This window comes from Dama dama, chromosome 1 (genome assembly GCF_033118175.1).
Source record: "Dama dama isolate Ldn47 chromosome 1, ASM3311817v1, whole genome shotgun sequence".
NCBI classification, from domain to species: domain Eukaryota; kingdom Metazoa; phylum Chordata; class Mammalia; order Artiodactyla; family Cervidae; genus Dama; species Dama dama.
The window spans coordinates 64,138,204-64,156,210 of record NC_083681.1 but is presented as its reverse complement, the minus strand read 5'-3'; the positions used below and the strand labels follow the sequence as shown (position 1 = coordinate 64,156,210).

The window sequence follows — 18,007 nt, the reverse complement described above, 5'->3', positions numbered from 1 at the left end:
TGCAGGAGACCTGGGTTCCACCCCTGGGTTGGGAAGATCCCCTGGAGAAGGGAAAGGCTACCCACTCTAGTATTCTGGCCTGGAGAATTCCATGGGTTGCAGAGTTGGGCATGACTGAGCAACTTTCACTTTCCATTCATTTATTTATCTGGGATAAGTAGGTCTACATACAGCTCCATAAAGAAGTCTTACATTCTACTTTTTAATCCCCCTTATAACTTGTTTTACATATATATATATATATATATATATAATTTATTTATTTATTCATCCATTTATCCTTGATAAATGGAAAAAGAATCACTTATCTAAATGAATGAAATTTTCAAAGGTAACACCCTCAAGCCCTGGGATACTTCTGCCAAAAATTACCCTTGGAAATTAATTGAGGCTGTCAAAGCTGACCTATTGTGTATGTTCCTGCCTATTCAATGCAGTAATTTTGGTGAGAGCTGATTCTTACATATTAGAGCCCAGGGGAAAAAAACAAAAATTTTGCTTCTGGAATACTAAGTACTTTCAGCGGTCTCAACCCTAGAGAGGAAATGAATAAACTTTTAAGAATAAAGTGCTGTGAAAAGTGAGCACTTTAATAAAAATACACTTTCAGCTTTAACTTTAAAATCTATCTAAAATATCATATTTAGGGTCAAATTATGGATTTTGGGAAATGAAGCAGTCATCTGTAGCTTGAATGCAGCTGGCCCTAAATATGCATGTTATTTCTGAATGTTTGAATGCAAAATAATCTTAAAATGGGTTGTATTTGGATCAAAACTTAAAAACATATATGCATAATTGATAATCATTTCAAAATACCAAAAATCTCTCTAGCTTTCTCTCTCTCTCACACACACACATACACACACACACATATCTATCTCACAGTGTGACCAGATCATGTCAAGTCTTTTCCAGAAAGTAAATTCCAACATTTTGCGAGTATAGTATCGCTTAAGACCTACCTTTACAGAGTCAGCAATCTCCTGTAGACCCTTAGCAGCAGCATCTTTTATGACTGGTGTAATTAGACCTCTATCTGTTGCCACAGCCACTGAAATGTCAATACAGGGCAGTTGCTTTGCACCCTCTCCATCCCAGCTTGCATTAACACTAGGCATTTGCTAGAAGGCACAAGTAGAAAAACACATGTTATTCAACAAGGAGCTTTAGACTAAGGTTATTAGAGAAAAATAACTAATGTTATGCATTTTTTAAAGTGAATATAGCTAGACTGAAGGAAAGAAAGAAAAATTTGATTTGAAAAAAGTGGTTTGGACTTCTATATTAAATAACTTTTATGTTTGGGAAGAATAAACACTATCTTTTTTGAAGCAAGCGTAAGGAAATTCTGATGATTTATACATGTTTTGATCTCTTTATATCATGGTTAAGAAAAAGACTTTTTTTCTTAAACCTAATTGCTAGGGAGTATTTAATATTTGTGAGCCTTCCTGCCTCATATGATGACTGACATGACTTGGAGGAGAAGAGAAGAGGGTAGAGGGGTAGTGACATTCAACCGAATTATTCCTGTGGCATAAAGAAACCTGACTTCTTAGTGGAGCCCTGGGAGATATTAGCAGACCCTTAATAAATGACTTCCTATTTAAGAGAGATTTCCTAGGTTTCATTAACATATGCTACAAACTATATATGGGGCTTTGCCGGTGGCTCAGGGTAAAGAATCTGCCTGCTAATGAAGGAGACATGGGTTTGATCCCTGGGTCAGGAAGATCCCTGGAGAAGGAAATGGTAATGTAGCAACTCACTCCAGTATTCTTGCCTGGGAAATCCCATGGACAGAGGAGTCTGGCAGGCTACAGTCCATTGGGTCGCTAAGAGCCAGACATGACTTAGCAACTAAAACAGCAACATATACTATATATGAGCATGTACATATTTAATATACACACAACTACACTGAGGATGAAAAAAAACAGAAGAAATTACCAAATGCCTGGAAACAGTGTGTATTGATAATATTGTCAACTATCACAAGAGAAAATGATGCTGAAAATGGATATCAACAACTAATTTCTTTTCAAAAATTCATTGCTTTCTGCCAAGTTTCATCCAAGCCTCCCAGCATGTCATTTAAGGACAGCAATCCACAATTTGATTCCACCCAATCTCTCTAATTTTACTCCTGACCACTCTCCTAAGATGAATTTTCACTTAGGTTTCTCTCAGTTATGCTACACTGATTTCCATTTCATCACTGTTCAACTACTCATTTCACTTTTCCATCTTTCAAGGCTCAACTCTTTTATCCAACAATGCCACTATGTCCAAATAATAAAGTCTCAACCCCCAGAGGATTTTAAATTCTTCACAGATAATAATGAAATGAAAGAAGAAAATAAATCAAAACAAATCCTCACAAATGAAGAATGTCTGACCCCAAAAATTAGAGACTACTTTAGAAGCCAAAATTGTATGGACTTTACTACTTACTTTAAGTGTAACAGCTGCTGCCTTGATAATAAAATCGTTTACTGATACTTTAATGTCATCTGAAAGAAAAATAAGCATATGATAGTTAATATTAAAATAAAACTTTAAAATGAACAATTATGATTTCAAACTTAAATTATGAACTGTACTGACAAACAAAGGCAAAAAAATACTACAGGTCTTTGTTTGCTTAGTCATAAGGTTTCCTTGAGTAGAAAAAACTGTGTTATATGAGGTCTTGGATAAATAATATTAACCATGAATGTAAATGTTTACTCCTAGTCCTGATTACAATTCTTTTAAATTGCTCAGATATCATACACAAGTACTTGAAAGATACATGACAACCATAATCAGAAAAAAAAAGAAGCAAGTCCTGTGTCTCTAAAAAGAAAAATGGTGTTTCCACAGCATGTATAGTCAGGAAGTTTACAAGACGATTCATTTTCTTCCAAATCCTTTTCAAATGTCTGTATCCTGTGTACTCTTTATAATATACTGATTATATTGAACAATCACCTTAAAAAAATAAGTATATATATAAACACACACACACACACACACACACACACGGGCAGGGGGGTGGAGTTTTCAGAAATTTCTTTTTACTAACAAGGCATGAAATGAAAAAATTTTAAATTACTACATTAAATAAGAGCTGCTTTTTAGTTTAACCAAACAGGACATAGTAAATGCCAAAGATGAAGCAATGCTGGCATGGATCCTAATGCAATGAATGATATGAGGTCTCTCACTAGTTTTATGGTTAATTCAATTAAATCAATGTTCTTCCAGTATACATAATGATTTTAAGATAAAGCTGGGGTCCCCTCCCTTCCCAAAGGGCTGATCATAACAAAAGCATTGGGTTTATACCTCTGCTTTAGCAGTGTGTATGAAAGTGTTGGAAAATGGAAACTATATTTGATTCTTTATTGCATGGGCTTCTAGAAAAAGACTTTAAGATCAATATCTAGTCATGGTATGTGGAGGATACACAAATCCAGTTACTATAGTATCATGGAATTTTACATGAACAACAGTTCATTCCAAAGGCATGCTAAGATTTCAGAAAGGGATTAGATGTATTACCATAAACCAAAGTACTGCCAAACTGTCACAGTAACTGTCAGCTGCTTTTCTAATACACAGCTCTTATAATTCAGATTTCCAGAAATACAGACATCTTTGTTTAAAACTCCTTTAGGAGCAGAAAAATAAATGGATTTCCAGTGCTGAGAGACTTTTATCAACTCACTGTGCTTATCTCTCATGTATCTCAGCATCCTTCCCACTTTACCTATTATTCATAAGTGTCCCCAGTGAAGACTTCCCAAATCACCTACCAGCTGATGATTTCCAAATCTAGGGCCCTAGTGGGCAGTCTTCACATGATTCCCCACCCTTATCATACTCCTATATTTCACCACTTTCTTCATCTTGAAACACGTTCTCTTTCTGGTATCTGTGTTACAGACTCTCCTGGTTTTATTCCACAATCTGTTCACTCTCTTTCAGTCAGATACCATTTATATGACAATGAGTCCTTCAAATTCTATTGTAAATCCTTCTGTATCTGGAGTTTCAGTCTCAAACACACACTTTCTCACATGACATTTTCACTTATATTTCTGATAGGCATCCCAAATCTAGTATGTGGAAAGATGTTTTCCCCAAATTCCTTTCAAACATATAGAAAGGATACCATTGCTAACATTTTATTAAGAACAGAGTAAGACATAACTGGAAAATTCTTAAAGAGATGGGAATACCACACCACCTGACCTGCCTCTTGAGAAATCTGTATGCAGGTCAAGAAACAACAGTTAGAACTGGACATGGAACAACAGATTGGTTCCAAATTGGGAAAGGAGTATGTCAAGGCTGTATACTGTCACCCTGCTTATTTAACTTATTTGCAGAGTACATCATGTGAAATGCCAGACTGTTTGAAACAAAATGGAATCAAGATTGCCGGGAGATGGAGGAGGAAATGGCAACCCACTCCAGTATTCTTGCCTGGAAAAGTCCATAGACAGAGGAGCCTGGCGGGCTGCAGTCCATGGGGTTACATGACTGAGCATGTGTGCACGAGGGTGGAGGGAGATGGGTTGGTAGCAATAAAGTGGTAGAACTAGAAAAAAAAAAAGAAAAAAAGATTGCCGGGAGAAATATCAATAACCTCAGATATGCAGATGACACCACCCTTAGGGCAGAAAGTGAAGAACTCAAGAGCCTCTTGATGAAAGTGAAAAGAGGAGAGTGAAAAAGTTGGCTTAAAACTCAACATTCAGAAAACTAAGATCATGGCATCTGGTCCCATCACTTCATGGCAAATAGGTGGGGAAAAAATGGAAACAGTGACAGACTTCATTTTTTTGGGCTCCAAAATCACTGCAGACAGTGACTGCAGCCATGAAATTAAGACTCTTGCTCCTTGGAAGAAAAGCTATGACCAACCTAATCAGCATATTAAAAAGAGACATTACTTTGCCAATAAACGTCCATCTAGTCAAAGCTATGGTTTTTCCAGTGGTCATGTATGGATGTGAGAGTTGGACTATAAAGAAAGCTGAGTGCCAAAGAATTGATGCTCCTGAACTGTGGTGATGGAGAAGACTCTTGAGAGTCCCTTGGACTGCAAGGAGATCAAACCAGTCCATCCTAAAGGAAATCAGTCCTGAATATTCATTCGAAGGACTGATGCTGAAACTGAAACTCCAATACTTTGGCCACCTAACGTGAAGAACTGATGCATTGGAAAAGACCCTGATGCTGGGAAAGACTGAAGGCAGAAGGAGAAGGGGAAGACAGAGGATGAGATGGTTGGATGGCATCACCGACTCAATGAACATGAGTTTGAGTAAACTCCAGGAGCTGGTGATGGACAGGGAGGCCTGATGTGCTATAGTCCATGAGGTCTCAAAGAGTCGGACCCTACTGAGCAACTGAACTGAACTGAGTGGGACATACACTGTGAGGGAATATCAAATACTCTCATTTGCATATTGTTACAAAACAAAGTGTGAAACATGCTTATAGAATGTTATAGATTGTAACTTCATATAAGAAAGAGGAGTAGAGATGCATGGATAATGTGGGCTCTTTGAAGACTCAACAGAAAATCCCTAATTGAAAGGAAAAACCACATCTGGGCAATGCAGATACTATATGAATCCATATCTCCACTGAAATAGTACTGCTTCCTATCTCATGAGAGGAAGGAACTAGGAAAATTATTTCCACAATAACCTCTACGTCATACAAAACTAAGCAAGTTTGATTTGAGACCAAGGGGAGCTTCCAGGGTTAACTTTCTGACTATTGATCACTCTGTCTAAAATAGCTTTCCATTTGGTTCCTTGGACTGTTAGAATCTGTCAGGTTTGAAAGTCCATACCTAAACTGATTTACCAGTCCTGCTTTCATTTAGGATGTAGAAAGCCGTAAGAGAAAGCTGTGCCCATCTGAATAGGGTGAGAGGAAAAGCAAGATAAACTACAAAATCGTAACTTTCTTGAGCCCAGTAGGGAACTGAGGTTATATCTAAGCTTTAGAATTATGTCTATAATTATATGTCTATAATTGTTTATATATGTTTATAATTAGAGCTCAAAGGAGAAAAAAATATGAAGCAGAAGATATAGTTACAAATAACTGTATCTAGAAGTTTTCAAAATTAATTAAAGACACAAACCACAAAACAGATAAGCTAAGAGAAACCCAGACAGGATAAATGCAATAGGTCAAAAAGAAAAAGGGAAATAAAAATCTTTAAGCACGTAACAGTCATATTGCTAAAACATCACATATATAGGATAACAAAGAAAAAGAATGGCAGCCAATATTCTGTAAGTCAGAAGATAATAGAATGATATCTTTAAAATTACTGAAAAAACAAAAACAAAATTAAAAAACCATACCTGTTTATTTAAAATTCTACACCCAGCAAAAATATCTTTCAAAAATGAAGGAGATACACCCATAAGAATGACTACTATCAAAAACACAGAAAATAACATTAGTTTACACTAAAAAGTTTATGTCTCTCAGCAACCTTAGTTTTAGTTGATTTGGGAGAGAAACAATACAAATTTAATACCATGAAAGTACATTTTAAATATGAACTAAAAATTAAAACATATAAAGAAGAGTGATATCTTAAGATATCTTTAAAATATTCTTAAATCAGTTTTGGATATTTTTATGTTCTAAAATGTTAAGAATTGCTTCTTCAGATATTCCAAAAAGTATGATGTATTCAATACTATGGAATCAATTTATTTCTTATAGGAAAAGAGAATTCTTTTCTAATACTAAAATATGCCCAGATGATGAAACTGAAGTAAGAAGATACACAATGTACATTTTATAAACAAAGGATATCATAATAGTTTAGCATGTTTATGACATTAAATAAACTCAGTTTTACTAACCTTTGACCAGATTTTGTCTAGCTTTTAGGACAGCTCCAAGGTCACAGTCAGTAGTAGCATATGCATGAGGTATAGTACTTTTAGATTCAGTTAATCTCTTGGCAATAACCCTTCTAATATTGCTAGCTGGGATTTCAGTGAATGTGCCCTGCAAAGAATGATAACATGTTCATTAAATCATAAACAGAACTGAAAAAAACAAGCAAATAAACTGTATAACTGAAATCTGATCTCAATGACCTAACTTAAGAAAATAAAGTTTAATACAGGAAAGCCTGTGCGCCACAACAGAGAGATCTTGAGCTGCAATGAAGACACAGCCCAGCCAAAAGTGGCTGTCAGGAATAAAGACCACACTTTCTTAAAAAAAATAAAGGAAACATACCAAATCATAAATAATCCCCTAATGGGTGTGCTTACCGAGATATTACCTATAAGCTTGTAAGTAGCTTTTGTTACAAACATCACTTCTTAAAACTCAAAGCAATCAATATATCAACAAAACAACTACAGGGAATTCTTACTTATTAAAATGGCATACATGAGAAAAAGATAATCCAAAATACTAGATAATCTCCCAAATTATTTCTATTTTGGTTTGTCATTAAGAATAAAACAAATCACATGAGATCTTATTTTCAATAAACTCATAAAGTATGAATGAGATGAGAAAGTCTTCCTATAACTTTACTGTTGCTTTTCAATTCTGTTCCTTGAACCTCTAACAAAAACATGATGGGCCTTAAATTATGGCTAATTTCTTTTTTGTCTGTCATTCTGGGGCAGGATTACAATCACTTAGGATAATAAAAAAAAGTCAAAAGTACAGCTGATTTTTTTTTACAAATGCTTTCTAAGAGAATCAAACATTTTATGCTAGCAAAACACTTGATCAAATAAAATAAATAATGTTTATATACTGAAAGAATTTTAAAGTTTATCTGCCAAATTTGAATAACTTATTTTTTAAAGAAATAAGATTTGATTACTCATAAACTGCTGTGTATGTAGACATGAATCATTAACATACATTTCAAAAATCTGTTTCTCATGAAACTTGTACTGTTTCTAATTCTTTGACAATATTACATTTGAATATATTTCTCCATCAGAAAAGGCATTGTAGGTTTATTTTTTTCAGTGCCCATTCAACTTTAAACAAACATGATTATCCTGCATTTCTTCTGATGGGAAGCAAATGACATAAAAGGTACTAACAAAGGGAGACAGAGAGGTAAAACGGAGTAATTTGAAAACAGAAAAGGGCATGTATCCAAGAGGGAGAGAACAACTAGCTATACAATTTCTACAGGTTTTTCACTGTAAGCCTATCAACACTGTTAGTCAAAAAATAAAACATATCCACAGAAGGGAGCTGCTGTCAGCTATTGGTAACTAGTAGCACACCCAAGGAAAAAAGACATGGAAAGTATCATTATTATAGGGCAGATACATGGCACGTACACTGTGGAACTTGTGGCAAATTTAAATTGAATCATAATTCTATTTGGAAGTTAGCACTGTATAAGCAAATTTTGTTTACAGAAATGTGCAAAACAGAGTGTTTCTGTCTTTATCACTTTGAGCTACTACTAGTAGCTCATAACAGACTAGTAAAAGAACCCATTACATGTTAAGAGTAATGGTTCTTATTTTTTCTCTCAGTTAAATCTGAAAAATAAAAATCTATTCAGATGACATTACCTCTACATTAGGTTGTCCGGGAGTGGATACAGGAGGGATCATCGGCCGGGGATAAGATGGAGTGGCTGCAGCCTGTGGGGGCAAAGGCGCTGTGGGAGTGGTTGGCAGGGCTGGGGTGGGTCTGGGTTCAGTGATCTTGCCCGTCTGTTTCAACTGGACCAGTTTGACAGCATCCCTGGAGATAAGAAGGGAGTTAGATAACCATGATTAGCAACCAGGACTATAAGAAGGTTCAGAAAATGGAGGCTACATGTGAAGGGAAGATAGAGGAAATGAGTATTTTTTTCGGGAGGGAGGTGTCTTTTGGCAGATGAGCAATTCATAAAGTAAGCCATACCCTCATTCTTGGTACTTGTGAAATAATTTTCACATAGCATTCAGAGAGTGTTCAGCTTATTGTACTTATGACTTTCATTAGGAAGTATTGGTGCAAATTCAACTATTTATGGCCATGAAATCATACCACTTAAAATTATGCTCAAATGCTATCAGCACAATCTAATGTAATAAATCTGACCCATAAAAGCATTTAGAATGAAAAATAACTAAACGAGTAACAGATTTGCCTTTGTATTATTCTGCAAAACAAAGGTGTCTTTGTTTATTAAAAGGATATAATTAGACTACCATGTCAAGCTCTTAATCCATTCTAAGTTATAGCGGCATAAAGTCATGTATTTCCTTATACAAAACAGCTTTTTTGAAAATTTTAATCTGACAATTCAAAAGTACTTAAAAATGTCTTACATTAAAAATGTTTTAAATCTAATTTTTTTTAAATAAAAAAGATTTTACATAATCTAAAAATGACTTGAGGGTGATACAAATCCAAAGGCAAATTATATTTCTGAAATTTCTTAAATGCAGTTAGTGATCTGGTATTATCACATGGTAGGAAGAGTGTTAACTCTGAGACAGCCCAATATTGCTGTTCCTGGTGTATACATCCCACATCATCTCTCTTGAATGTAGCTGGGCCTGTGAACATGATGGATGTCACTCCCATGATTAGGTTGCCTTTGAGGACAAAGTGATGGATTTTGTCGACATATCCTTAAGGTCCTAAATCAGTGACACTGAATTAATCAAAAGGCAACCTATCCAAGGTTCAGACATATCAGGTAAATTCTTTAAAAGGAAGAGAAAATTCCTAAAAGAAATCTGAATGGAGAAAAATTCTTTTATTTGCCTTGGAGAAACAAACAGGCATTTAGGAACCGTCTATGGAGATGACCACATAGAAAAGATCTGAAGGAGGCCTCCAAGAGGTGAGGGCAATCCCTGGATGAGAGCTAGCAAATAAACAAGGGTAAGAGTTCTACTACCCAATGACCTGAATTCTGCTAACAACCATGTGAGCCTGGAAGAGGGCTCCAACCTGCAGATGAGACCCTACTCCTGGCTGACACCTTGATTTCAGTCTTGTGAGACCATGGTTCAGAACCCCAGCCATGCTGGGTCAGGATTTCTGATCCACAGCACTGTCAGACAGTAAGTAGGTGTTGTTTTAAACAGCTACTAAGTTTGTTGCAATTTGTCATGCAGCAATAGAAAAGTGACACAGATAGGAATGCTCCAGCCTGGGGGACATCATGGGAGGGATCTCCCGAAGTGTACATGCACATTTTTAAGGAAGGAGAGTCCATTCTTTTTATATCAGGTCCAGAAAGGGATACATGAACATTAAGTGCAAGTAACTTACTTGCTTCAAAGTTAAAGAGTTGACATTTAAGATAAGCGGTCAGACTGATAAAGAAATTTCAAATCATCCTCGACCTTTAGGTTAGGAAAGAGGGAATAAAAGTGGAAAAATGAGCCTCCTGTGTAGGTAGTGTGGTTATGTTAATTACGTAACCCTACACCACCCATATGAGAGGATATTACTCCCAATCTATATATAAGTAAGTAGGTTCAAAGAGGTTATAGCACAGGGAACTCTACTGTAACGGACTATGTGGGAAAGGAGTCTAAAAAAAAACTAGATATGTGTGTATGTCTAACTGACTGACCTTGGTGTACACCTGAATCTAACACAGTACTGTAAATCCACTATGCTCCAATAAAAACTAGAACAAACAGCTTCCATTCCATTTCTAAGTCAGTACTTGTCAAGCACCTACTATTATCCTAGGTGTTGAAAATACATGGACTCGTCACACCAAGGAGCGTTATTCTATAGGAGAGTCACACGTTAATCAAGTAAACAAATGAATAAGATAGTAAGTGAAGAAAATAAAGCAGAGTAATGAGGTTGAAAGTCATGGGTGAGAGGAGGTGTTATTTTAAAACAGGGTAGTCAGGGAAGGCCTGAGGACATATTATTTCTGTGAAGGACATGAAGGAACAAGTCTCAAGAATAGCTGGGAAAAGCATGTTTCGAGGCAGAGAACAGCCAAGTGCAAAGGCAGGGAAATTAGGGCTTCTCAGAACAGACAAAGCCCAGTGTAGAAGGAGTGCAACGAACACAGCGGAGAAGCTTTACAGAAGAAGCTGAAGAGGCAGGCAGCTAGGAGCTGCCAGGGCTGGGACCAAACCTTGGTATGACCAACTCCAAAGCCTCTGTATTTTCCACTACTTTTCTAGTATCTATGCAGAGTATGCCAACTAAACTAAGGCAGAGTCAGAACAAATTTTTCTCATAAGAAAAGACTAGATTAGAATGAAATAAGCCTACCTCAGACTGACAGCAATTCTGGGACTGAGGAGCCTGCGGGCCACAGACCACAGGGTTGTAAAGAGTCAGACACGACTAGTGACTGAGCATGCATGTGTGCTGGGACTGAATGAAGAAATGTTTTTATCTACCTCGGCTATATATGGAGCTAAAAGTAGGCCTTTGTCACTCCTGACAAAGGCCCTCCATCCGTCAGACAAAATTAACAGGAACGTAACTGGAGGCAATGCTGGTGCTCCAAGGTTGAGCCACACCATGGTGGTGATGACAGAAAGACTGAGTGTCCTAGGGAATGAGCTTATGTACTCTTAAGGCTTTTGACCACAAGCTTACTCCTTGTGTTTAGAAGTTAACTTTTAATTTACCCTGATAGGTCAGTTGGTAAAGAATCCGCCTGCAATGCAGGAGACCCTGGTTCAATTCCCGGGTCAGGAAGATCCACTGGAGAAGGGATAGGCTACCCACTCCAGTATTCTTGGGCTGCCCTGGTGGCTCAGCTGGTAAAGAATCTGCTGGCAATGTGGGAGACCTGGGTTCCATCCTTGGGTTGGGAAGATCCCCTGGAGAACGGAAAGGCTACCCACTCCAGTATTCTGTCCTGGAGAATTCCAGACTGTATGGTCCATGGGGTCGCAAAGAGTCGGACACGACTAAACGACTTTCACTCACTTTAACTTACTTATGGTGTTTATAACCAGAAGTGCCATTTTTCCAGTTAATTGTGACAGTTCATATGTGAAATAAATGACTGCCTATATTTGCTAGGGATATATGTCATGAACCAAAACTTTGGCCACATAGATAAAAGTGTGAGCACTGATATAAAAGAAGACCTTTTATTGATTTTAAAAAATGCCTTTAACAAAAGATATTTTGCTTTTAAGAGTTCTTACAAGTCACAGTCTAACATTACTAGCCCCTTTTCATCACCTAAGGTAATTAAATACATCTCTCTAACAAAATCTATTATTAATCTGGGTTTTAAAGTTCAGCATCAGAATAGCATATACAAAACACACTGATTTTCTCATTCAGGGATCACTAGTGCACTCTCAGGAATCAGTTAAAAACAAACAAAGCAAAAATAACAACAAAAAAACATGAATACTTGAGGAAACTAAAAAAATCTAAAATAATGCCTAAATACATCTACTTAAAAAAAAGGTTGGTCAGACTAGATAGATACACTTTTATTTCACTATCAGCATAACTATTACTACTATTTTTTCAAGAAAAGGCAGTTTAGGTTCATCTATAAGAGTCATTAATCATAAACAAGTAGCAGAAAACCAATTCTGGCCACAGGCTCACAGTAAACTTTTGTTGCTAATTTTATACTTATAAACCTGATAAAGTATGAATGGTAATCATTGGTTAATAACAGCCAATAATTAAGTTTCTGTCATGCAGAGAATTACTTTAATGATTTCTATCCATTAAATAATCAGTCTAAGCTTGAAGAATTAAGTGGATATTAAAAAAATTAAGAGAAAAACTGATACATCACCCACTTCTGCAGAAAGGCAGAGGAAGCTTTGGGCATTCACTTAGGGTAGAACCTTCTCTGCTTCTCTACCAGATCCCTTAATTCTTCTGGGTGTGCTAAGAATTAGTTCTAAAAAGAAATATCACTGAAAACATACAACATGAGTGTCATGCCTACTATACTGTATCTGTGACGCTGACATGAATATAAGCATTAGCTGCCACTATGATTTAAGACACAGATGCACCAAAGAAGCTAGGCTGCAGGCCAAGACTAAGTGTGTTCTGCCTCCAGCAGCGTCCTTGGCACTTGTTTTCTTAAAATTATGTTACATGTGTAGGCAAAGTCAAGTCTATGTGCTTTTGCACAATATATATTCTGAGCAGTATGTTTGCTTAATGCAACATTAAAACAGCAACCATGACACTTTGATTTTCTTCATAAATACAACGGATCAGAAGTAACTCCTTCTTTTCTCCTCTACTTGAATTTTTAGTTGACAAAGTAAGGAGAAAGGATGCCCCTCACTATTTCAACAATGTGTAATAAGATATTTGGGGGGCAGCTTATGCCAAAGCCTGCAATTTCTCAGTCTTACCAGAAGATAACCTTTCTGAAGATGACATGAAGACAAAATTTTTTCCAAAGCTCACCTCAGTGTTTAACTCAAAACATAGGCATCTTTAGTGGTATACAAGCATGCTTTAAGGATCCATTTTTCTCACAAAATCCTTTGTAATATGTCACAGTTTGAAGACTGAAGGTTTTGAGTTTCTTATGGTAGAGAGTTAAAGAATAAGGGCAAGGAAAGGATCAGGTAATAAGACAAAGATGGCAAAGATATAAAAAACATAACTCTGCAATAGTGCTTCCTTCAGGGTACCCAATAAGATAACACCATTCTATCCTCCTTAGGAAATGTCAGACCTACTATGATGACTTTCAACTTGGGTTTAAAAAAGATCTTTATTCATCATTTATATATTAAACACACACGGAGAGAAGGGAAAGAGGAAGAAAACTCTACTTCTTTATCCCACTGCTCTCAAACCACTGATCTGCCCTCTAAAAGTTCACTAATCACCAACTTCAAGAGCCTTTTCTCCCTTCCTCCTTGACTTACATTCATCTCCTAGATGCCCTCCAACACAGAAATCTGTGCCTTTTAGAATGTTTCCCAATTGATTATCTCAGTCATAACTTTATCATTTTATTATCAAACCTACATCTCTAGTCCCGAACTGTCTCCCAAGACGCATCTTCACCTCAACGACCCTGATATCTGCAATCTGGCTTGTCAGCACTGACAATAAACTTCAAACCAAACACATTATTCATCAGTTACTCCATCAAGACAAGTGGTTCCACCAATCCCTTATTTCTATTTATGGGGCCAAGACATCACCTGGCCCAGGATCCTAAGCACACTCCTTGAGTCGTTGCTCTCCTGCTCCATTCTCTACAGACTTCTGGATTTTCTCCTTGTAATGCTGTCTCCATCATTGACATTCTCATCTGTGTTCAGGGACTCATTCTCTCCTACCTGGCCCACTTTATGAGCCTATTAACTTATCTCCTTACCTCAAGTCTTCTTCTGCTCCCGTTTATCTTTCACAAATTTGCAAAATTGATTTCTCTATGGTACACCTATTATTACTTGGCATTTCATCAAGTCTTCAACATTTAATGAATTAATATAGACTCTTTATCTTCTTCAGATATACAGGTAAGTGTATCATGTTATAAAGAAAGGTGTTTTGACCCATTTTTACAGAGACTTTTTACTAAGGTATAGGTTGGTAGAAGATTAACAAAATTAACATACAAGTAGCAGATATTAAATAAGGATTGATGTGGGGAAAGACCTAGGCTTAACTACCTATCAGGATTCTTTAATTTTTAATGGTTAAGTGAAACTTGTTAGTTGTTTAACTAATGATTTACTGTTGCCTTTCAGCCAGGGGTCAGAACAGCTGATTTCCAACTCATGTATGAGTATGGCACAAACTTCACATTATGTGCTTAAGAAACCAATCAGTAAGGCTGACGTACAGATAACAGGATATCTGAGAACAAAAGCCATACAACTTTCATTAAAAGAAATATCCATCAATAAACTGCTTCAATGAAGAGTAAAATAATCCAATGAAAAGAAAGAAAAGTCACCTGATCAGGCAATGCCACTTAATAATTTAATAACTTTGCTCTATCTCAACTTGTAACAAGTTTTAGCCAACATTACTGATCATTTCTTATCAAATATTAGATAAACTGAGAAGAGTTTACTGCTTCAAAATGCTAACTCGATTTGAAAATTTAATATTACTCTAATAGAAATGTGGCATACACTACTACGGCAATTTCACATTAGTTCATATGCCTATTTGATTAATCCTTGTCTTCCCCACTAGACTAATTTTCAATAGAGCAGGTGCCATCTAGTTCAATATATTCTTGAAAGATACAAAACTTAAAATTAATCTAAAATATGATATAGTCCCAATAAAAATATCATAGTCTTCCTGCCCAACCCCGCCAGTGGGGCTAGATAAATTATTTAAAAACCATTTGGAAGAATATAAAGAAAAAAAACAAGAAAACTGGTTTATTGAAAAATAAGAGAAAGGATAGCGCTATCAGATTTTGTTTTTTTGGGCTCCAAAATCACTGCAGATGGTGATTGCAGCCATGAAATTAAAAGACGCTTACTCCTTGGAAGGAAAGTTATGACCAACCTAGACAGCATATTAAAAAGCGGAGATATTACTTTGTCAACAAAGATCTGTCTAGTCAAGGCTATGGTTTTTCCAGTCGTCATGTATGGAAGTGAGAGTTGGACATTAAGAAAGCTGAGCACCGAAGAATTGATGTTTTTGAACTGTGGTGTTGGAGAAGAGTCCTGAGAGTCCCTTGGACAGCAGGGAGATCCAACCAGTCCATCCTAAAGGAAATCAGTCCTGGGTGTTCATTGGAAGGACTGATGTTGAAGCTGAAACTCCAATACTTTGGCCACCTGATGTGAAGAACTGACTCATTGGAAAAGATCCCAATGCTGGGAAGGATTGAAGGCAGGAGGAGAAGGGGATGACAGAGGATGAGATGGTTGGATGGCATCACCGACTCAATGGACATGAGTTTGAGCAAGCTCCGGGAGTTGGTGATGGACAGGGAAGCCTGGTGTGCTGCAGTCCTTGGGGTCACAAAGAGTCAGACACAACTGAGCAACTGAACTGAACTGATCAGATTTTAAAGCTTACTGTAAAATATTTCTAATTAAGAGTGTGGTTCAAAAAAAAAAATGAGGTACTAATTCATGGATAGACTGATCAATGGAATAGAAAAGAAAATCTAAAATGAGATGGAAATTGCTTTGATCATACACATGTGATTGCATCATTAGCTCACATGAACTTAAAACAATACAAAGATTCACCACTCTGCTCACTAATTTTCTCAATCTATCCTCATTTCTAAGGTTCTGGCTTAGCTATCAAATTAGAACTGTTCTTCAGTAATGCTGCAATTATTCAAAAAAACAACCCTTGCATAAAATACAATTTTATGCTGACAAAAGCAATTAAAAGTACAAAAGAGCAGTGAATTTCCTTTTAAATCTTACACTGAATAAGTCCTTCTTTAGCACTTTCAAAAATAGATGATCATATAAATACTGGAACTGGGTATTACAAAAAGCACACACATACTCTTTAGTGAATATCCCTCGAGGGCCAGTGGCTGTGCCCTGGTTAGCATCCAGCGCGTGCTTTTCCAGAATATTGCGGGCAGCTGGACTTAAACGGAACCTAAGAAGAAAATATAAAATCAAAGGAACCAATTAACACTTACATTTGATTCTAAATGTCAACAGCTTTGCTGATAATTAGAAAAATAAAAATGTATAATGAAGCTAAAACAACTCCTACAGACAGTGACAGGTCAAATAAGTTAATCTGTACTAACCTGGTTTATTTTACTAATAAGACATTTTCACACAAATTTAATTACTATTCTAAAATATGATAAGAAACTATATTGTTCCTTCATGTACTTTTTATTATAGTAAGATATGTGTAAAATTTATCATTTGAAGCATTTTTAGGTGTTTTTATTGAGTGGATTAAGTACAGTAACAACAGTCTGCAGCCATCACCACCATCCATCTCCAGAACTTTATCATCCTCCCAAAATGAAACTGCACACCAATTAATAACTCCCCATTCCTTCCTTCCACCAGCCCCTGACAACCATCATGGTACTCTCTGTCTTTACTAATTTGACTACTCTAGGTAACTTGTAAGTGAAATCATTCATTATTTGTCTTTTTGTGATTGGTTTATTTTACCTACACATCTTCAAGATTCATCCATATTATGTGTCAGCATTTCTTCCCTTGTTAATACTAATATTCCATTGTGTGTATCTATATGTGTACAATACACATATATATTGTATATCGAGCTCTAATACCTGTCAGAAACTCAAATGCAGGGTAGTTAGAAATGTGTGTTAGAATTCTAATTCCATTTTATATCAGTTATACATTTGAAATTGGAATTCACATTACAGTAATTAGGATTCCATAAATAGGAACACAATATGAAGTTTGGTACACTGAATTCCATTCTGGAATCTTAAAACCTAACTCAGGAATTCAATGCAGACACTAAATATTTGCTTTGCTCTCCACAGGATGTATAGGGTCTTCACAGTACTTGGAATATTTAGGTATTCAATACTATTTGTCTGTGGAATAAACAATGATGGTAAAATAATCATTCCTAGATCTCAGTTTCCTAAGAGAAGAAAGGGAAGATCAGCAACTTCTTACTTAATCTACGAAGATGTTTTAAATAGGATAATGATTAAAATATTCCAAAAGTTGCATAATCTTAAAAAAAAAAATTATTCAAATAAGTGTCCCTTGTGGCTCAGATGGTAAAGAATCTGCCTGCAATGTAGGAGACCTGGGTTCAATCCCTGAGTTAGGAAGATTCCCTGGAAAAGGAAATGGCTACCCACTCTAGTATTCTTTCCTGGAGAATCCCATGGACAGAGTAGCCTGGTGGGCTACAGTCCATGATGTCATAGAGTCGGACACGACTGAGCAACTAATACTTACCATGTTCACATTTAGATCAGAAAACAGATTTAAGAAAGTACCATTTTGGAGAAAGGAATGGCAACCCAGTCCAGTATTTTTGCCTGGAGAGTTCCATGGACAGAGGAGCATGGCAGGCTATAGTCCATGGA

General features: G+C 36.4%; 1 protein-coding gene across 2 annotated transcripts in view; it reads right to left on the bottom strand.

The window, feature by feature from the left end:
• PDHX (pyruvate dehydrogenase complex component X) overlaps positions 1 to 18,007 on the bottom strand; it is a 71,474-nt gene that overhangs the window by 7,810 nt on the left and 45,657 nt on the right. For both annotated transcript variants that reach the window (XM_061151824.1, XM_061151832.1), the window contains exons 5-9: positions 16,462 to 16,560; positions 8,598 to 8,772; positions 6,894 to 7,041; positions 2,458 to 2,516; positions 966 to 1,124 (exon numbers count right to left, since the gene is read on the bottom strand). In XM_061151824.1, coding sequence (XP_061007807.1) covers positions 966 to 1,124; positions 2,458 to 2,516; positions 6,894 to 7,041; positions 8,598 to 8,772; positions 16,462 to 16,560 — 640 coding nt within the window. The remainder of the gene's footprint in view (positions 1 to 965; positions 1,125 to 2,457; positions 2,517 to 6,893; positions 7,042 to 8,597; positions 8,773 to 16,461; positions 16,561 to 18,007) is intronic.